This window comes from Melanotaenia boesemani, chromosome 4, assembly GCF_017639745.1.
Source record: "Melanotaenia boesemani isolate fMelBoe1 chromosome 4, fMelBoe1.pri, whole genome shotgun sequence".
Classification (NCBI taxonomy): Eukaryota; Metazoa; Chordata; class Actinopteri; order Atheriniformes; family Melanotaeniidae; genus Melanotaenia; species Melanotaenia boesemani.
In genome coordinates this window covers 13,923,054-13,945,924 of record NC_055685.1, presented here as the reverse complement: position 1 = coordinate 13,945,924, position 22,871 = coordinate 13,923,054, and the positions used below count along the sequence as shown (strand labels likewise).

General features: G+C 37.4%; 1 protein-coding gene across 1 annotated transcript; it reads right to left on the bottom strand.

Moving 5' to 3' along the window:
• Positions 1–815: 815 nt before the first annotated feature.
• On the bottom strand, positions 816–22,607 carry ugt8 (UDP glycosyltransferase 8). The gene is made up of 7 exons (XM_041982992.1): positions 22,521–22,607; positions 22,364–22,414; positions 13,471–14,303; positions 8,490–8,632; positions 3,825–3,901; positions 2,322–2,541; positions 816–2,112 (listed from the first exon to the last, which is right to left on the bottom strand). The coding sequence occupies exons 3-7, from the start codon at positions 14,299–14,301 to the stop codon at positions 1,734–1,736; spliced, it is 1,650 nt and encodes a 549-aa protein (XP_041838926.1). The 5' UTR covers positions 14,302–14,303; positions 22,364–22,414; positions 22,521–22,607; the 3' UTR covers positions 816–1,733.
• Positions 22,608–22,871: the final 264 nt, after the last annotated feature.

Sequence of the window (22,871 nt, the reverse complement as noted above, 5' to 3'; positions counted from 1 at the left end):
TCAATAAATCGACAGAACAAAAATAATAGGGTTCCACCATGCTGGAGTGGTGGGAAACACGGCTGCATGGGTTTGGACCTCTAAAAAATTCTGAAGTATAAGTCACTGGAGGCAACTTCATGCCATTTGAAGAAAAGAACAGAGGGTATTTTGCATGTTTTGGATGTGACTGCAGAAATTTAAAGGATTTTTATGTTAATTCCTATGGGTGAAAGCATTTCCTCTGCTTTGTTTCACCCATACACTCAGTCTAATGCAGTATAATGATCTTAAAACACTCAGGCACCGACACAACAAGCACACAGACATGTATTCAAGCATACTGCATACACATTATAAAAGGCCACATAGAGAAAGTAAATCATTCATTCTCAAAATTAAATTAATTACATAAGGTCTGCCAGTTTGTACGTGGACCTCAACAGCAAAATCTAACAGGCTAACATAAGTGAAACAGTGGAAATTACTACCCGAAGAGCATTTAAAACTAGCATTTGCAACATGTTAGAATTAATAAGTATGTATACACAAATAATAAACATCTAAATCATAGATGAATGATACACAAAGCTGTGGAAATGGCAAGTGAGTAATATTTTAACTTGAATAAATAAACAAGGGACACCAGACTTAAGAAATGGGACTAAAGAAAGAAACAGTTATAGATCAATGATTCTCCAAGTTATCCTTAAACACCTGACTGTAAGAGTTGGGGCAAATTTCCCATCCGGCTTTGCTCTGTTACCCATACCAACCCCAGTTATAATCATTACCGCATCTCCTTTTAGTAATATGATCACATATTAACACACATATGCCAAAAAGAGTTTATTCTATATCAAAATCAATGTTGCTGAATGCAGTTACAAATCACAGCTTCATATTATGTGGAAAAGAAAATTATGAATTCTCAGAGTAATTTAGTGAATACTAAACAAAATGCTAGAATGGGAATCAGACCAGGGGCATGCTTACAATGACTGCTACTATGCGTTTACGCTTTACAAATCACCAATATTAAGAACGATGTTTGCGGACATGTGAGCTCAGAGTAGGGAGTTTGCGTCTAAAGGCATGCTGTTACACCACTGATGTACGAAATAAATTAAAAACAAGATAAGGCTAAAAGGTCCATCACTAAAGTGAATGTGTACAGTAATAAATAGATTTATTTTCTATTTACAGTTTATCATGACATTTGGAGTTTGCAGTTAAAAACATTAAATTCTAAATATTTGCAAAGCTGTTTGTTTTCATGCTTTGTTCTGAGGATGAGAGGCTGGCGCTCAAGATTCCCTCTTCATTTCCCTTCCACTTGTAAGGCAGGCAGGAAGACATCAGAGAGTGTGCAGAGGAGAACATGGTCATATAGAAACAGCATCCTCCTTTGTGTCGTTCCTGTGTTTCATCCTCCTAGACTTTCCAGTATCATGCTGTATTGCTGTAACTGCTGGTGTTATAGTTTGTTTTTGTTAAATTTGCCTCATTACACACATACATTCACCTACACAAGCACACATACACACAGATTTTGAGCACCTGATGCCTTGCTCTGTCCCCACACGATGCAGTGTATCCTCCTACAGCCTCATGTTTGTCTCTGAGTAGCAGTTGCCTCTTAAAGCAGACCTAGGAACAGCCTTTTCTCCAAGCTTTTCTAAAACCACTGATCCAAACCTAGAGCTGAGTCCTTAGGACAACTTCTTCCTTGTGCCTTTTTGCCGTTTAAAACATTAATTCATCTTCTTCTCGGATTTCAAGGAGCCATTGCGTTTGTGTTTCCCATTGGCAATGCTCTCACTATGGCAATGTCCATTGGTCATGTTACCGTCATCCCTGATGACACCTCCTCTTCTGTGGTCCCCAGCCTTACCCCTCATCATTCTTACCAGCTTACGGATGACAAATACGGTAAGAGCCAATGCAGCAGCTACAGTAAAAATCACATCCAGCAAGAAGTACTGGTAGGGGGACACCTCGTATACAGCTGAGCGCAAGTGGTTGGCACCATTGTGACGAAGGATATAGCTGATCCAATAGACGGCCCTGGTCACAGGGTGGCCAGGCTGATCTTTATGAATGTCAGAGAGAAGGCGTGCTTGCTGGCGGTACCTATGTGTATAGAGAGGGGGTGAGGACAAAGAGTTAAAGAAAAGCCAACAAACACATCAAAGTCCTGCTACATATTCTGCAAAGGCCTGGAAAAAGTCAGGTTTGGCTGCATCCCAGAGAAGTCATGACATAGATAATTTCCAGGTGACACTGAAACAATAACACTGGTACACAAACAATTAATGTGAATTACAAAACTTAAATCCAACCTGGTGTCGTTGATGATGCTGGTCAGGGCAACAAAGAGATCTTCCTCCGTCATGTATTTCCAGTGTAGCATGATGCCCATGCCTTTGGCTGCCACACGAGTCATAGTATCATAGTGGTCTCCAAAAAGGGGCACGCCCACAACTGGCACCCCATGATACATGGCCTCATAGATGCTGTTCAGTCCCCCGTGACTCAAAAAGGCCCGTGTGTTAGCATGGCCTAGATGACAGGAAGCATAGTAAAGTGTTTTCTTCAGTAGTTATTTTTGACAGAGCACTTTGGCAATTTTAGGAAGTTTTTTTTCCAATATGTTAGGAGTTGTAATGATCCAAGCAACTGCAGCAAACACCACAAAGCTTTGTTTTTCTTCCTCATGTTGAAGGTTGGTATCATATTATTCAGTGACCAATGATGGAAGAAATTTCAAGGAATTTTATTTTTCCTTCACAGGTCAAATAACTCTCACTGACCTATCATAAAGTCACATAGGCAGAACATTTCAATATTTACAGTCTTGCCTCACCTGAGTGTTCTTACACTAACGGGGATTACAAACCTGACTGTCAATATCAGAACAATCACATTCAACCATGACTGTGGTCTACATGTTGGTGAAAGCTGCCAAATGGCACATGCACAGCACATTTCTCTAGCTGAAAAATCTGGAACTGGGCAAACAAGCGTATGAAAGGTAGATTCTTTGAGTTTTGCTCAGGAAAACTGAAATCATATTTTGGGAATAAGTGACTGGGTATTAAGAAGCACGTTTCCCATTTCTTGGAGTTAATGAGTAACTTCCTAATTATGCGGCTAGCTACTCTCATATTTCAAAGCTTTGTGGATTTTGTCAGTAAAAACAGGTAATCAAGGTAATCAAGAGAACAAAGTTTAGCAGTTTAACTTCCACATAAAATTTTTGTAGCAAAAGTCAAAGTCAGTGTGTTGAGTTTTGAATAAAGTAGTAACTAAGCTAACAGCTGTTAGCTTAAATGTTGGAGTTCTTACAATATGAGTGAAGCAGGTTTCTGGGATGGCTGTCCACATGCTGACATTTCTTTTGAAATTAATCTTTAAATTTGAAATTAATAGCATGTACATAAGTTAGATTTCATGCAGATTTGCTGATTTAAATGAAGAGGATTTCATCATTTGCTGAATTGTGACTTACTGAACAAAAACGCTCAGTTTAGTTACTTTCATGTAGTTTTTCTAAAGACCACAATTTTTCATTTAGATAAAGATTATCTAATATAACAAAAAATAACAGCCATGTCTGAAAACAAGCTTTGAACTAGTATTTGAACAAGTATAAAGAAATCAGGTTATTTAGAGTATGTTTTCAAGAAAAGAATCTAGATTTGTGTGGAGGGATAAACAAGTGTAACACACACTTGCTTTTCAGTAAATTTACTGCACAGTCGTATAACTAAGCCAATCTGACTGATGATTAGAGAAGTACACCGTGACATACATGTTATGTGATGTCCTTGTGATATACTCACCCAATAAGTCATTCTGGGGCATCCAATCAACAAGCTTTGTGTTGTTGCCAAGATTACTAGGTGGAACACCAGAAAATCTAAAGAAAGAAGAGAAAACACTCAAACAGGAAACAAAACAATGCTGATACACTTCAATAATTTAAGTGTGTAAATAAAGTGAAAATCTTTGTTTGGTCTAAAGGATTCCTGATTTCTATGGTTATCACAAAGATTTATTGGTGCTGATTATGAGCACCTTATACACATATCAGTCTTAACAGTATAAACAGAAGGCAGCTTAACTTTCTCTTCTTGCTGCCACTTCACCTCTCATACAAGAGGCTTTCTGATTCCTAACAGACAAGTGACAAGTGGAATGATTATGGTCATCAGCACCTCGTGGGTCATTGAGATCACACTGACCCATTTAGCCATCAAATTAGATGTTTGGGTTATATGAACAAAAATCCAGATGGTGGAAAACCACCTTGGGAAGAATGTCTGGACTGACATAAGAAAAGTTTGATGAAAAGGTAAAGTGACTGTAAGAAGTAAAAAGCTGAGTAGGTACGTGCTGCTCTACTGGAGGTTTAATGCTTGGCTTATATAAAAAAAACATTGAAAAGATTAGATAAGACTCTACAAAACTACCAGCTCACACATGCTCACAATTAAAGACAAACGTTCAGAGTTTTAGGTCTGAGCCTGGTCTCTTAGCCTAGACTGAGATTGACAAAGACTGTGAATCACTATTTACAAGACTACAACCAGAAACTTTTAGCATTTTTGTGACATGTTGGACAATTGATATGGAACAGGGAGGATCTGCCCACAGCAAAGCAAACAAGGGGAGTGTTTCCTTCCAGGATCAATAAAGAATTACACACCATTATTATTTCATTAAGTGTGCCTTTGCATCTCCACCAGGTGTTACACCGACTCATCAGAATCTGGAGCGATGAGTGAGTTTTCTATTCTTCTCTCATTTCCAACCAAGTAATTACACATGCAGCCTCTTTCAAAGATTTTACTAATGCAACAATTCAATTTCTGTTAGATGTATTTTTACTTGGAGGGCTTCAAATTATTAAATGACAAGTACTGTTCTACATTCTAGTGCAACTTGGCATTTACCATGTGCCGTCAATGCCCAGCATCTTGCTGACACAGGGAATGATGTAAACAAGGCACCTAAGCCCTAATCTATAGGGAGCTCTTATGAAATCAGATCTCTTGTAACAGTGTAAAACCCATTTACTACATTTTTCAACATCTACAGTAGTATAAAACTTTTTTTATTTCTTTTTTCCACTCTCATTAATACTGTTAAGTACCTCTGACTTTGGTTTTCAGATAGAAATGTAAAATGCCAACTCCAGCTATGAAGGAATGGTTTTTGTTTGCTGGGTAGCTGTGTACCTGTTATTCTCAGTTTTTTTATGTGCTATGTAAATACCATGTCAATGAGATACTGTGTGTAGATGGATAAATCATTAACTGTGACATGTAAGACTTATGGATGAAGAGTCTAAAACTCGTTATGGTAAATGTGTGAATGGCGTCTGTAGAGATTGTTTTCTTCATTACAACCCCCATCTGTCCATCTGTGTCTACTTCCCTCCCTCACTTAAACTCTTTCATCTCAAGTCAACAAAGCATCACTTCATTGTCCTACCATCAAAGCCTACATTCATGAGGCAATTTATCAATGACACAATTCATTCAACTTGGTCCCTGTCACTCTTCCCTTCCTTTTCCATCCGGAAAAGTCGGATGACCTTACAAATTCATAGGCCTGCAAGGGAATCAAGACTCCCAAGTTCAAGTCTACAAACATTTGGACCTGGTCAGACACCTGTTTGTGAAGCTTAACTGAAATCTCGCCATTAGAAAATAGTCTTTGTGAATGGAGGAATGTGACACTCCACACACAGCAGACCATTGTCTTACTTCTCAAAGTGTATACATTAGTTCCTGCGTGTTATTACTCAGCTCACAGTATGGCAATACTAAAAAAGTTGCACCTATTTCTTTGCCTCCTATACACCAGCTTCTATTTGTCCTCACGCTGATGACGGTAAAGATGGTCAATATGATGACTTAAAGCTTAACTATACCCCCTACTTTTTGTGTAGCTCCACCCACTGCAAAATTTGAAAAAATGCCAGAAACTGCAAGGGTAAGGGTGCGAGGTGTTGGGTGATCAGGGCCTGAGAGTGGGCTGGTCATAAATACACAGGCAGAAATGATTAAATGACAGACAGCAGCTCAGCAGCCATTAGCAAATGGAAACCTACGCCACAGCATGGTCTTTAAAGTGAAGAAGTTTCCCCTCCAAAATCTCCTCAGCTACACAAAAACAAGGTGGTCCTGAAGTGTATCAGTTTTAGCCATTAGCACTGTTGCGCTGGCCTGTTAAGGGCTCTGGAAAGCTGTGGGGACTCGCGGCAAATTGTGACAGCTGGCGCTGCTACAATTTGAGCTGCTGTCTGCACAAATCTGTCCAATTGTAGCAATATTTAATTAGAAACTCTAAAAGAATAGAAGTCTGAAACTAGAAAATCTACACCATGTAAGTTCACATTCGTACTTATGTGTAAGTGGGCGCAACCCTGTATCCCAAGAAACAAACTCCATCACTAAATAATCAATTTTGCAATTTCCATAAGTTTTTTTTGTATTAAGTGGTTGACCACAGCCCATCCTTGCATAAAAAGACAGAGCATTTAGTGAAAGTTGCTTTAATATCCAATCCTCAGTCCCTTATCTATCACCAACTGATCAGCTCTTTATACAATGTTGCAAATGAAAGTTAATCAATTAAGAGTGACAAAAGGTTCTAATTAAAAAGTTAAAAGTTTGTTGCAATTTAAAAATGTCCAACATCCAAAATGGGATTTGTAATTTGAAAAAAGTTAAAAAAAAAAAAAAAACATGCCAGATAATTACTTAAATATTTATTGTTTCAATACAAAAAAAATGCAGATGAATAACATGACTGCATAAAGAGACATTTCCAAGATTTGTTGAAAGCTCCAACTGTGTGAAAAAATGTCTCTCAACCCCATTGAAATGTTATTAGCATCAAAATTAAATTTCTCTAATAGTTTCTGCTCTTCAACATCTGTTATTTTTGTGTTAGTGTTCATAAAATATATGGGCACCATGTTTTACTAATCATACAATTCTGTTTGTTGTAACATGTAACTCTGTTTTCCACTGTCTGTCAACTATCAATCAATCGTGTTTCCCTGATGTCATACCCACACACACTTTCAAAACCATAACCCCTCTTAATAAATTCAAAAGGGCAGTATTTAGATTTGCAAGTACCTGTCACTACTTTTTGTTTGTTAGTCATAACGATGACAACAGCACCCATTAAGATTAATTTAAGATAGGAGAAGATAAGGCTGGGAGTATTTTTTTCCATTCTTGTTACTAGGAGTTGATGGCTACAGCCAATCAGCAAAACAAAGATCTTGTACATATTGAAACATAGTGTTTGATGCTAAAAACACAGAATACACTTGGGGAAAATAAAAAAAAGGCTTAAGATCAATTTAAATGTGTAGTTTGACAACTTGAACTACAATCTGAAAAGTTGGCATAGAACATCATTTTCCAGCTGTTTTTACACACATACACACGCGTCACCAGATCAGCTAACCTTTTTTTAAAAACTATGACCTCAATCTTAACTGCTTGGTGTGTTTGAGTTGGCAAACATCACCTCGGCACACAAGTGCACTTCCACATATTAACCCAACTGAATTGTATACCAAATGAAGTAAGGTGTAGGGCCAAAAACTATTTAGGCACACACATTTTCCCTACTGTTCATAAACTAAAACAGCACTGTGACCTACGCTCTTAGGATACTACATATCAAATGCACAGTGCTTGGATACACTGCAATTTTATATATAGAATCCTAATTACACAAAACATTGTGGGTCACTTTGGTAAATGAATCACAAGCTCTTACACATACAAAGATAAAAGTTAAGGATTAACAGGTGGAATGATGGATTTTAAAAGCATTGTGAAACTTGTCCTTGCATTTTTCTAACTTCCTTTCATTTTTAGTATTTGCAGCCCAGGTAATGGCAATAGGGATTTTACTTCACATCCTTCTAGATAAGTCTGCAAAAGGCCTCTAGTTGTTCTAATTTACCCTAACACATCAACGTTGCCTGTCAAATTATAGTAACAAATTAACCGAAAAGGTGATGCTGGGATTTCCTGCAGAAATCTGTCTACATTTTTATCAATAGAACACAAAAAAGAAAAAAAAAATAACTGAGAAATGATCTGGATGAAATATTTATCTTATGTGAAAATGTAATTGTATATCAAGTGAAATAATATTTCCTTCGTAAAAATGAAGTCATCAAGTTTTCCTGAGCCAGGTCTCTTGGCATTAGGGAGCTCTCTTAGTTCAAGATGACCTCAGATAATTCTCTGAAGCACATGTGGGTGGGGCTGGACTCTGACCTCAACAGTCTGCCTCAGCAAGACAATGCGTAGTATTTATTTGACAGTGTTCCACAGCAGCAGAATAGCCAATTACGGGGTCCGTGCGCCGTGACAATAAGATCCCTACGAGAGCTGAGCTGTACATTTCCTTAGTCTGAGACCTTTTCACATTAGTCAGAGCAACAACTGTATGAATGTGTGAGTTACCTCCAGACGACACGCTGAGGCAGTCTGGCCAGAGCTCCTGCCAATTTGTGTGCAATATCATGGGAAAGGTACTTGACTCCAGCTCCAAATGACACAATAACAAAGCCATGCTCTGCTGTGTCATTGACCCAGGCCTCAAAATCCTAAAAAAAACAGAAAGAGAGTTAAGGTTATAAAATTTATCTCTGAGCTGGAATACTTATTTAGGACACAAGGTTTGCTTCTGAGCTGTAGCTTTATCACAATCATTCAAATTATAAAAAAAAAAAACATGCAATATGTAATTATGATGCAACTTTCAATGTATAAATAAATATGTCAATATATGCAACTGATCCCAGGTGCATTAACAAGGGCTGCATTCCACTTTTCACATGTGCATGACAGTTAGTAGAAAAGCATGCACGAAAACATCAATCAGCATCAATCTTCCGCCTGCCTTTGTGCTATTTTATCTCAATGTTTTTTCCAATACTGTGATCACCTCAAATAAATTCATGATATATTCTCCAACTTCTAAATTTCCATTGTACACATTAATAATTTAACATTTTAACTTACAATTATCTCTAATGCATTCATAATAAATACTTTAAATTAATACAAAAAAGCCCTTTATATTAATTTCAAAAGATGTTTTTGTCATCTGTTTTACTTCATTGGGCAACTTGTGGCACTGATTCAGCAGAGCTCATTTCTCACTCATGTTCTGTGAGATTTACAGGTTTACAGATAAATCACAGCTGATCTAAACTTTGCAAAATAACTTTACCAAAGACCATACTGTACATTGTAATACTTTGATGCTGATACTGTAATAATTATCTCAGCTCAACTTTATTTGTAAAGCACTTTAACATGACAAGCTGAAACAAAGTGCTGAACACAAAGCAAAACAGCTTTAAAGTAAAGTTTAAAAACAAGCAAAAACACTGAATATAATAAAAGGTACAATACAAGATAATAAAAACGAGTAAAAAGGACAGTAAGAGCAATAAAATAACAGCGTCATTTTGGGTCGATGGCCAGGGCATAAAAATTGGTTTTCAGATGGGTTTTTAAAAAGGGCAGTGATGGAGCTTCTCTAATGTACAGCAGTAAAAAGTTCCAAGCTTTGGAGCAGCGACTGCAAAGCCTCTATCACATCTGACCTTCCACCGAAACCTCGGTATCTCCAGAAAGAGCTGATCAGCAATGAACAATGTTAGAATGCAATGACAACTGCAGTCTCCAGTGAATGTATCCAAGCAGGTAAAAACTATACAAATATTTCTATGAGCATAAATGTAATATTTATCACTTCTATGTAATGAAACTGAAATGTACTTTTGCCAGAAGATCACCACTTCTGTAAGTTCAGGTTTAGCGTGCATATAGTATGTGATTTATTAGTTTATTTGAAAAGATCTGTGGAATTCAGTCAACATTGCTCTATGACTTGTTGATTTAATCTTGTTGTGGTTGGGTGACACCTGACTTTAAATGATTAATGATAAATGTAAATGTGATAGAACGATGGGATGTAAAGCTGTCTGTTCTTGTTCAAAGATGTGAAAATAAATAAAAAATTCAAATTTCAAAAGAAAAAAAACACTACTGTAAATGTGCTGGCGTTAGCTAATAGGTTATTTTTCATCTGCAGGGTTTACTGATTCACTCTGAAAACAGAATGTGTTTCTGCCTAAAACACACTGATCAACAACTATGGAAAAAGAAAGGGAAATGGTCACCTAAATTATCAGAAGCAATATCTCACCTTTAGCGTCTAGTCATACAGGAAGTCTTGGCTCTGTTTTCCTGGTTTTGGGATATCTAAGGTGGTCACTGCTACCTTAAAATAATAGAGGTAGAGTTTGTTTTGCTCTGAGAAAACTCAACCACAGCTTGTCTAATTAGAGACAACACCACAGATACTCAGTGATCAACAGAGCACTTTTGGCTTTAAATTCTTTTTACTGGAAGCAATCTGTTCTACAGCTGCATATATATTGGCAGAAAATCACTTGCAATGACAGACTAGAGGGGAAATAAGTTATCTATAATATCCAACTTTAATCTCTGTATTACTAACCCTTTTTTAGAAGTTGAAATTACTTCTTGAATATTGACATATTAACAGCAGCATTCACAAGTGTGAAACAACAAAATACAGTAAATACACAAACAGTGGGTTATCATTTCCTTCTTGAAGTTGGATTACACAGGCAGGAAAGGTTAGCAAGGAAATAGTAACCATCTCATCGGAAAACAAAGACCTCAGGATCACTGTTAGCAGTGATCTTGGTCTACAATCAGGCTAGTTTAACACCTCAACTCTTTCACTGCAGTCACGCTGTTAGAATGTGCTTTAGCATATTGTCTTACTCAAATAAACCTTCATAGAAGATGCCATCCGGATGGCAGCATGTTTTGCTTCAAAACTTGTACATGTTGTTCAGCATCAATCATATCAGTTTACACATGCCATGTGTGCTAATACGAAAACAAGGCAAAATTATTCCAGAAAACGCAGCATAAATGATTTTCTAAAGGATTTTCCATTTTTGATTAATCAAAGCACAGGACAAATTTTTACTTCATATCAGTCAGGCATTCTTAATTAGTTATGACCAAAGGTTTTATTTTAAAAAGTTCATTGAACCTAAGGGTTTTCTGCTAAAACATAACTAAATTCCACTCCACTAAATTAATCTCAGCCTCTGATAAACTAGGGATTTACATTTTTTTTGTAAATGTAAGCATTAAATCTTCAGTATTTATTGTAAATAACTGATTTAGCCTGGTGCTTTTATCAATATAAGTGTATCTGTTTTCTTGCATGTTAGTTTTAACTTGCATTTATGCGGCAACAAACTGATTTTATGATATAATTAATGTGATTTGCCAACGAATATATAATCCACTTATTCTTTGCTAATTTATAGAAGAACCTCATTCTTAAATATATTAACTTTTTGAACTCAAACTTTAACAGATAAACACTTCCCCATCTTTACTTTCTAGATACTGAGTACCTGTTGTTTTATTTGCTTAATGAAATCCAATCATATTACTAAGCTGCTGTAGATAGTAACTAGTTATGAAATGTTCAAGGTGAGTTTTATCTTTATAAATACACAACTTTTCCTGTACTTCGTTGCCCCTGTCCAAACTTTTTTTTGTGGCTGGCATTTAAATGTAACGTGTTGGAATAGTTAACCAAGAAGGAATCAAAACTAGAAAGCCTGCAAAAACTAATTTGTTTCTCCTAATTAAAAGCAACGCTAACATAATCAAAATAAGAAAAAGACAGCAACCAGGGACATGTCCCTGGGAGCAAGAGACTGAGGATTTATTAATATTTCCCAGCAAACCTGTGACTTGGAAATGTAGCTGTTGGATGAAAGCACAAACGTAACATGATCCAAAATGCTTCTCACTTGGCAGATGTAAACGAGGTCATTACAAACTGGTTTTTAGCACTTCTTTTATGAAGAATGGGAGCATTTTATCTCATATATATGCAAAGGGTGTCAAGATTTGGTTTCATAGAAAAATACTTAGTTCACAATGTGACTTGTCAGAGAGCAGCCATGTTGAAGTGACAGGAGCAAGGGACAAGTAGAGAGACGCTGATGGTCCAGCTGCAGCAGTTAAGGTCGGCCCTGGCACAGAGCACTCCCATGGGCACACAGGGCTCTGTGTCTCAACAGCACAGCAGTACTGTCCCTACAACGCAGCCTTAGTGACCCCATAAAAGAGTCCCAGTGTCCCCAGAGTTTTATCCAGAACAATGACCTCCTTCTCCATCCACTTCCATTATAACTCCCTCCACACAACATGGTACAATGCTCCCTATTGGCTGGACTGGCATTCCTAAAACCTCCAGCAGCAGATACCGACGGCCCGCGCTCTCAGTGTCCAAACGCTCGACTAACCCCCATCTCTACCCGCCTCTGCTCTTCATGACTCCCCTCCCCGTCTGCTCAAAATCTACCCATTTAGCCTAAACCCATCCTCACCACAGCCTCGCCTCTAAAAGGCTCGCTTTGTAGCAGCATGCCATAATAAGATGTACAGAATGATAAAAGACAATGGGAACTAGTAAGAGTGCACAAAAGGCACTGAAACTAAAACTGTGGGAAAAGTAATTGTCATAAAATATAAAGAGATAAAAAAGCGACACAAACTAATCAAGACTGAAATGGTTTTGACTATAGCGTAACTATTTAATATTGACAACAGCTTTTTATTTTAAATCTATGTCTTGTTAACTAAATGATATATCATGGTTTTCTGGCATATTACAATATTTTACATCAATGACAACCTTGATAAATGAAACTGCTTTTATGCTGCAAGGATAAAACAAAAAAGGAAATCAGTTGTTTCTGTCATCATTTGCAACCTTGAATAAGACGACAAATATGCTGATAAGACTATCCATCTAGACATAAAAGCTGCAACAAATGGTCTACTAAAAAGAACAATTTCAAGGAATAAAAAAAGTTCTTTAATGTTTTCTTTATTTGAAGTAATGGAATTTGTTAGGCTCTCCGCCCTGCCCAGGAAACCATATATTTGCATAATGGCATTGTCAAACTCTGTTACCTTGACTTCAGCATTGTGTTTTAGTGTGAGTGTCCAAATCTAAAAATCTGTGTAGATTTGGACACTCAGTGGCACCTGTAAGTAGGCCTTATGGACATATTTGTTAAACGTTCATTTTAACAAGTCATCTGGGGCTTGAACAAGCCATCTAAAGCACAAATACAGAGAAGAGTTGAGGGATAAATGATGAGGGATAGAATTTGTATTGGGCAAGATAACATGTAAAAAACATATTTTTATCAGAGATTCTGTTGTATCATTTACCCCCCAGATGGATAAATCCATTGTCTACATAAAAACTTCCACAAAAAAAAAAAAAAAAAAAAAAAAAAAAAAAAAAAAAACACAGTTATTTGTATACCTCTAGTTCTTGTCAACTCCTGGTACTTACCTGTGGTAAGGGGCTGGGGGGTTTGGTGAGGATGCCTCCTATGTAGACCACATGTGGAAGGGTGGGCCTGGGGAACTCCAGAGCCATATCAGTGCATAGCATCCACAGCCTACTCCCCTGCACCAGATCAGCCATTGCCACTTGAGGCTTTACTCCGTGTTTCTTCATAATCCGGTCATATTTGGGTAATGCAATATAATGGACTCCAAAGCGCTGCACCAGGTAAACAGCTGTGTTTGTGATCCTCTGCATTAAGGACATGCGGTCTGTCAGCAATGAGTTGAATTCAGGTACGTATGATAACGGTGCCGGGGCTCCCACTTCTGCAGGGTACCACAGGCCTGTGCTGAACACAGCGTATCGCACACCCAGGATATGAGCTATCACAAAACCACACATTTCATTGGGGTCCACAAGCAGCAGGTCAAACTTGGCTTCTTTCAAGCGATTCATTACTTCAGAACTGCCGACAACAGCATCACAGTTCTGAGAGTAGTGGTCAAGAATGTCAAACAGTTCCAGAAATGTCAAACGGCCTGAGAAGATGTTGCTGACTTTGGACTGAAGGAAACTGTCAGCTGTGCTGCTGTTAAAGATCCCTGGGTAGCGCTGAAAATGGTAGTAAGGAGAGGAAGGGACCTCACGACCCTCGGAAACTAAAAGGTGGGTCTCGTGGCCCTCTTGGCGAAGAGCCGTTGCCAATGTCTTGAAGATGTAGAGGTGTGATTCAAACATGATAGGTGGGACCACAACCACTTTAGCAGCCCATGATGAACTGGGACCCCAGGTGAGGAGGCCGAGGAAGAGCAGCAGTGATGATGGTAGTAACATGGCTGAAATAACAGTGAAAGGAAAAATATAATAATGTTAGTATAAAAACCTGTCACAAACTCACTCAGTGCAATAACTACTTACTCTATACTACTCAGCTGTAAGCTACTTTAAATAAAAGAATTGACCAAAACAGTGTATTGTAATAAACACACGGGTGTCTTTTTATTTCTGTAAACATAGAACGATATGAAGAAAAAGCCAATATATTTTGCACTAGGAGTAAAACTCTTCTGAACTGAGACTGAACAATGGCACAAACATACACAGTCTTGTGTTGCTGTGCCGCCTCATGTATTACCAGACATAAAACAGCCCTCAACCAAGGGTTTTCACTGCTACTCAACAGACTTGTTAAAGTGAAAAAAAAAATTATAGTAGAAAATTTAATAGCACACCCACTTTGTGGCATCAACATTACATTACAATTTCTCGCTGCAAATAGGCCTGTCACGATAACAAATTTAGCTGTACGATAAATTTTCTCAGAAATTATCGCGATAAACGATAATATTGCGCAGAGTGCTAATGTGTCATTTTGAGACCATTCTCAACTAATATAGTGACATATGCCGTAATAATGCAAGTACACATTTTCAAAGGTCAATAAACTAAATAAATAAAAGCGCCTTTTTCACTGTTGCATCTTCAAATAAACTCCAGACAAGTAGACAAGCATGCCGGTTTTAATGACGAACCAAACTTCAGCACTTTACATCGAACAAAAACCCGTGTTCTTCTTCTGCTCTTCAAAATCTACTGCTTGTGAAACAAAGTCATTCTGCCCTCTGTTGGCCTTATAAGTAACTACAACCCAGCAGTTAGCTGGGATACCACATTCACATACGCCGGGACACCGGCCCAAAAGTTATGCGGCCCACTGGGAATCCTCCCAAACCTCTCGATTAGCCGGCATTGCTCTTAATGTGTATTTTGTCATATACGGTAGTATATAGGCTGATTCTATTTGCGTAATGTGCCTGCGGATTACAGGGGTTATTACGGTAGACCAGGAAGTGGGGGCTTTGTACTGACGTCGTAAGCTAGAATGTGTGTGTTCTGCTTACATGTGGGAAGCAGCGAAACAATAAAAGAGGAGATGCTTGCATCTATTATTTACATATTTCAGCATGAGAATCGGAGGTTTAGCGCGAGAGCGTGAGAAGCCACTTAAATACGCAAGTCTCACGGCCATTGCGTGTTGGCAGCCGTGCAAAACAAATGCGGCTTACCGGCTCGTGCTGCAACATGCTGCAGTCAAGTGTGACACTAGAGAGATCACTCCGCAAGAAACCAGAGCGTTTAGTCGAAATACTCCATAGTGAAACCTATTGTCATACACAGTCTATGGTAAAGGGGGGACGAAAAAAAATTATCGCGGCCGGCAAACTTATCGTGCTCTTATTTTCTTATCGTTCAATTAATTGACTTATTGCTTATCGCGATAGGCCTAGCTGCAAATATCCTTGACTTGGTAAACCAAAAAAGGCTTATTTGCCCCGTTATCTTAACTTTTATTTGCTTCAAGAACTCTGGCTCACTTCTATCAGTCGAACAAAGAGTCCAAAGAGAAACCAAGTTCACATAGTTGGGAATTGTATTCTGTGTCAAAAATAAATTCAAATGTATCCTCACTTCAAGTTAGTCTCAAGACTTTGATACATGTTAAGTAGAGAACACAAAGACTAAGTATTTGTTCAGAATTACATTTTAACCTCTACTTTCTTTTAAAGTCTTTCAATCCCACCCTTTAATACATCCTCACTATGTGGACGACCATCACTGACATGGCGTGGGCTGTACCAACGTCACTGTAAACCTCTTGCTGCTCTATTCACAAACACAAAGGGCCATTATCGTGTCACCATGTCATAGCCTGTGCCCTATATGCCTACTCTCATCCCCTTTCACTCTCACTGAGATTAATTATGAACAGTGAAAACCCCATTTTTGTAAAGAATCATCAATTACCCAGTTTTTTTTTCAATATGCACTGACTACCCTATGCAGTCCTTTCAGAGGTTGTTACACCATAGGGAATGTGCTGACATTTTGTGGGTAAATGTATGCAGTACGCTGCGACTAGATGGGGGGGGGGGGGGGGGGGGGGGGGGTAGCCCACAACAAAATCATGGCCAAAATAAAAAGGATGATTCCTTAAATTTTCATGCAGCACTACTGCAATATTCCAGCATATAAATATAGCAATATCTCATAAAGTTCTTCTTTTATAGCATTTGAGAAGTTACATATTTTTCCACCAGCTATTTAAACTGTCTGACATTGCAAGTGTAATTCTCTATCTTTATGGGTGAGACTAGTAACCTGCCCAGAGCAGACACGGCTTCTCATGCAGAATAAGCTGTTCTAAATGGGTAGAAGTAGTTATCTCCTGTGAGTCACATATCACTTTTAACACTTGTCTTAAGTGTACGTGTAAAAATCTCTTGATAGCATAACCATTTTGCTGGACTCTATATCAAATGGCAAGGCCCTTCTTGTTTCTGTGGACCATTTACTGATAGCATCTCATAAGGATTATAAAATGAATCAGCCACCTGTTAGTTCGCAGTCTGGGGTTTCTCTCTGCAAACAGCTGGGGCCTGTGACAAAGAGGACTCAAGGTGGTGGCCATTTTGTTTAGCACTGTCCAGAGTATATTGTTACAAACACTTCAAAGTCCAGACTGTTGATGGTAGCCATAGAAACCAGCCACTGTCTGCTGAGGACTCTGATGCGTCATGACTTACATTACTAACAATGGAGTCTGGTTACAGTGACAGCTGTATGTGGATTGAGACAATTAATGTATAAGAAACTACTTCATGATCTGTGCAAGAACAATGTGGAAATGGAAAGGGCAGCAAACTAAAGGTTCATATTTTGAAAAGTTTAAGAAGGAAGGGCACATTTTTTATTATCTACACAATCATGTAACACTAAATGGTGCATATGAGAATATTTTTGACAAAGTTATCAAAATAATTATAATTATCATCAAAGATAATTATTTTGATAACTATCAAAAGCCATAGCTTTTGTAGCGATACCATCACAGTTTTCTTACAACAGCATGTAGTATCACCATATCAATTCATAGTACTATGCAAAGTACTTGGTGTTTGTATAATGCATCAGTAAGCATGGAAGCAGCTCAAGGTATCACTGTTCTACATGCTTAAACTGTGAGCATTTACAGCATTTTGTCAAACTGTAATTTACTTCTCCTGAGGATATTGTCGTCTCAGCCACAGCTATTTGTGAGCAACTTCAGCCACATACACTCATAACACTACTTCACCCACAGTTATATCGGGCAAGCAAACACAGCAATGGGTTAAAAAAAATGGCAGTGAATGGGAGCTTAAAAATATTGCTGAACAGTCACACACAGAGTAAAAGCTTTAGCTGCTGCTTAAACATTTAAGCTAGACAAAATACTGTTCAGGTGATCAAGTTGTCTAACAATAATTCCACCAGTCAAGTAATTCAATAAGAAATAGACATGAATGTTAAGTGAACAGGTTTATCTTGTCAATTAAACTGTGTCCCAATGGGTAGCTACCTGTATAAATGAAGGGTTAATAATATACATTTTTACATTTTATAAATTCTTAAAACTAACTAATTAACACAGCCTTAAATATTGTGAAACGTTTGTCTTTGTGAAAGTCTTCATTTAATAGGTAGGATTTTTATTAGTCTTTTGCATGTAGCCATAATTAGGATTAAACACTATATATTTGCTTTCTATCTAATATTAAACAGCTATCAGTAGTGAGCATGTTTGCCTTTCTCCCATCGTCTCTGCTTTTTATGCACTGCATTTTAATACATCTGAACCGTTTTTTTATTCATTCATTTGTTGTTCGTTTTTCCCTGTTATCTGCTGTTACATTGGAAATAAAAGCTAAATCAACGGTTTAGACTATGCTACATTTTAACCAACAGTCGCCAATTTTATAAGTGCAACGTCGTCTAATTGAGAAAAAAATAGATTTATTATAATTTAAAATAGCTGAGAGTTTTTCTTTACAGGCTGAAACTGCTCTGATGGGCAGAAAAAGAGATGAGTAAAATGTGAGTGTTTGCGCTATAGGGGAAGTTCTAGCATTTTAAATGAATTGATACCATGGTCTGGGTGAATACTCGTTTCTGACTGGCTGTAGGGTGTCCATTAAAAACTGATAATGGACACCTATGAAAGAAGTTCCGGTTAAATAGCCTTATTGTTGTAAATTATTGCGCTGGCTAAATGGTAGTTGGTAGCCGTGGCAACAGAAACTCAGACGCTCTGTCAGTCCAGGAGAGACGAGAATGGAGCAACATTTTGTCGTCCCGCAACTTCCCAACCAGCGGTGGTCAGGGTCCACAAATATTACATCTCCATCCTTCAAATGCCACTATGGACATGCCAGTATCTTTATGAAATGTCACTATCAACGGCAATGTTGCATTTAATTTTAAATAGGTTGTCGCCTGTCTTTCTTGATTACCTTACATACTTGATACAGAGTGACTGGTGGATAACATTATAAAAACGATTTAGGATAGACTTACTTGCTTGATACACATTTAATGATCAGAGTGAATGGTGGATAATATTTCTTGCAATAAAAACAATTTAGGAAACTATCTGTGGACTTTGCCTGTTTGAAACAAAATGTTACATCGTCCTCTGGACACACACACAAGCTGCAAGAGATGCACCCGCCCTCTGAAATGTTTGTGTCACGTAACATAACTGCGGCCAACCGAGCTGCAGGTTCTGTGTCAGAATCGGTTACCTTGGCAACGCATCACAACGAAATAGTCCACAAATATTCTTGTGGAAAAACTCACGATTTTAACGGTAAAAAACAACATTAATGCATTAATAATTTATTTAATATTCATTTCTTTCGTAAGTGACCATGGTATAAGCGGGATAATGGCATAGCATGCTAAAATGCTAACTTGCCTTGTGCTTGTTCAGTTCTGGGAGTTGGAGGTGTAAACTAACTTTGACGTTGTGGTCTTCCGATAAATAAATAAATATATATATATATATATATATATATATATATATATATATATATATATATATATATATATATATATATATATATATAGTTTTATACAAGTTATGCTGTAAAATATTTGATTTTCTATTATGTATAATGGTCCAAAACTTTAGTTAAGTTTAGTATTTTTTTGCTCCCTATTGTTTTCTTCAGATTTCTCGCACCTCATAATTAAACTTGCTATAAATGTTGTGCATAACTGAACAAAACAGTTATGATATGTGGATTATATATGGATTATAACAGACTTATTTGATTATTCGTTTTAGCCATTTGTTCATGATTCATTTTATTTAAACATTGGTTTACTTGGCTCAGATGCTGACAAAAAGCTCATCACTAGCTAGAACTGATGGAAAGCAGTGCAACTGAATAATATTGACTTTGTTCTATAGGGTACCTATATAGAAAATCAGATAATTATTTTTTTTTGGCAAAACCAAACCATAGGATAACAAACTAGATGTTAACTACAGGTTACTATTTTGTTCCTTAAAAGGTAATAATTCAGACTCACACCAAAATTTAACAGGATTTGCTTTCCCCATGCTCCACCTCCATCATGCTTCATAAAATCCAGCTGGATAAGGTTTGTGTAATCTTGCTGACAGGTAGAAGAACAAATGGCAAGAAAAACCTAACTCTGCCAAGCCCCTCGGCCCCCCTGGTAATCATCTTAAATTAATTGGCTTCTATTAAAACTCTCTGTTGTGTATCACTGAAAATCTAATGAAATCCATAGAATTTCCATTAGTTCAGCATTGCATAATGCTCATTATACAATCATTAAAACTCTGATCTGTACATGCTTGTTTCCACACAGCAGGAAGAGCAGCCTCACTGTTCCCACAGTGGGGAATTCATTCCCTCACTGCACACTGTTAAAGCTGTGAGACGTGATGTCTAAGATATGATATTAAGTCAAGCACAAGTCGACTCAGTCTGTTTAATTTGTCTCATATTTTTTGAGTGTAGCAAGGAATCCAACAAGAGTCCTTGAAGGGCAAGTCTGGCCTGTCTATGTTAATAACACTTGAATTTTAAACGATTAAAGACAAAGACTGCTTACAGATAAATGGGCTTGGATACCATGGCCATGTTAGCTTCAAAGACATATTGGACATCCCACTGCTGACTGCAGATATAAGGCAGGTTTATAACCTGCCAAAGCTGTAAAGTGGGATTACATTATTGACTGTAGCAGTTAACTTTTTCCCCCAATGATATCACATGTTAAACATTGATAATGAAATCTAACATACCAGCACATAGTCAGGCCAAGACACTGAATATCAGTAACAAAAATAAGCCAGCGATATGTATGAGCGAAAAGTTTATCAAAGTTTAAGGGCAATAAGAGCTGAAAATTATATTATTATCTCTTGAGATGAGAGAAAGCCCCACAGCAGCTTAGGTCTTCCGTCTTTCAGAGTCTGAATTTTGCTGAATACAAAATGGAGGTGGAAAAAAAAGACAAAAAAAAAAAAAAAAAAAAACCCAAACAGAAGATTAAAAAAAAAAAAACTGACTTTCCCTTGCCACAAGACATGATATTGTTTATAATGGCAACATGGTCTCTCTGCATGCCTTTACCACTTAAAGCTTCATCAGCATTTAACTGAAAAGCTACATAGGGCATAGACAGTCAAAATATCATTTAAAAATTGTAGTTTTCTACATAAAAGCAAAGTAAATATCATTACAAAATGAACAACAAGGCATTAAGCTCTACACATCAACTAACTCATGAGCTGTTTTTGAAATTATTCAGAAATATATATATATTATATATATATATATATATATATATATATATATATATATATATATTTTTTTTTAAATACATGTGTTGACTTGCAACCGTTACTCTTTGCCTCCAAAGCACCAGAGCAACCAAAACACAAGAACAGGTTAAACAGGCTTCATCTTTCCAGAAGTTACAATTCCAATTATAAGTATAAAAAGGAAAACCAGGACAATGTTTTCAGCAGCTTTCCAGGTGAAATGACTCATAAACAAAATGCACTGGAAATAAAGGAGCATGGGTAAATGTTACAAGTGACAGGAAACAAAGAAAAAGCAAACAAAAGCGTAATTGAGCTTTAGATTGGTGAAGGGGTGCAGTGATAATATCTGATTGCTTATATTTTGAAAACGGTCGTATTGACAGTCTTATAAATGTGAGTCTGCAGTTTCACAGAGAGCTCAGTCGAGGTGGGTTTATCCTCTCACCACTAATAATGAGTGTTGGCTTTAGGTAAAGGCACACCTCATGTCACATGCAGTTGAAATCTGAAGCAATACCACAAACAATTTCCAAACAATTAAATTAATCTCAATAAACATTCATGTCAGACTAATGACTAAATGTATAGTAGACATACTGAATCAAGTCTGTTTTATTTTAATTATTTATTGAAACATATTGTACAGATTTTTATTCTGCTTCTTTTGTTTGGTTTGTTTATTAAAAAAATAAACATCAGGTGATCACCTTGGTTGGTGTAATATGACTGCCTCAACGGGTGTGTTTCAGGTAGGGAAATGTCTAGGCTTTACAGCAGAGCAGAACATCTCGTTCACATGAGAAACTTGCCATCATTTTATTATACTACTAAATCGCGTAGTGCCACAATATCTAAATAAAAATTCGTCATAACAGGCAAATTTAACGCAGCTAAAGTATTAAAATCATACTTGAGTTATTGACAAATACATCATAACGATTCCATGATCGTCCATGATGACGTTATACGGTAGGGCTATTTCGCAAAGTACATGAACGCACCACAAGAACCCGGCTTTCGAGACACTTTTTTGGTTAAATTAAACAAGTAAACGGGAATTAGTTCACCATGGCAATCTTTTAACGATGGTATTATTTGAAAGTATGCAGGTTAAGAAAAGAAAACTATCAGGCAAGAATTTCGCTGGGTTAATCAGGATGAGTGTACCAATACACCTGTTGAGAAACGGGTCTGCCTGTTAAATGGCCTTACCTTTAGACTTCCAAGGAAATCGGAGGTGAAATTGCAGAAGTCCTGTCTTTCCTGAAAAGTTTAAAGTTAGAAAGAAACAAAAAAAAAAGCAATTAACGTCGAAGACAAAAAAAAAGGAGTGTAAAGTTAAAATGTTTCCCCGGGAATTAAATACGACCGAGGGAGCATGAAACCCGTAGTCCCTTTGGCAGGAGTGGTGAAAGGCGGGGCCAGACCAGAGGTGTTGCAAGATGGAAAGAAAGGGAGTGGTACAAGGGGGAAAAAAACCGATAGAAAGGTTGGATGACTAAAGCAGAATAAGGGTGGGAAGTATGCCTACAGCTTGCTTGCCTTACCTGAGACAACATGGATGTTCAAACAGTCACTTTTCAGATTAGAGTACAGGTGGCTGAAAAGTCGTTTTCCGACATAAACACACAAAGAGGTTGAGCTGTGTTGGTTTCCTTTATCCATCCAGCCTCCTCTCATTGCGTTATACTGGCAGAAAAATAGAAAAGAAGTGCAACAA

Excerpts from the sequence above, each read along its gene's own strand:
- ugt8 (XM_041982992.1), bottom strand. The coding sequence starts at position 14,301 with ATGTTACTACCATCATCACTGCTGCTCTTCCTCGGCCTCCTCACCTGG. Across the intron at positions 3,902-8,489 it reads CCTCAGCGTGTCGTCTGGAG|ATTTTCTGGTGTTCCACCTA; the intron begins GTAACTCACACA and ends TTCTTTCTTTAG. Across the intron at positions 2,113-2,321 it reads AGCATCATCAACGACACCAG|GTACCGCCAGCAAGCACGCC; the intron begins GTTGGATTTAAG and ends CTATACACATAG.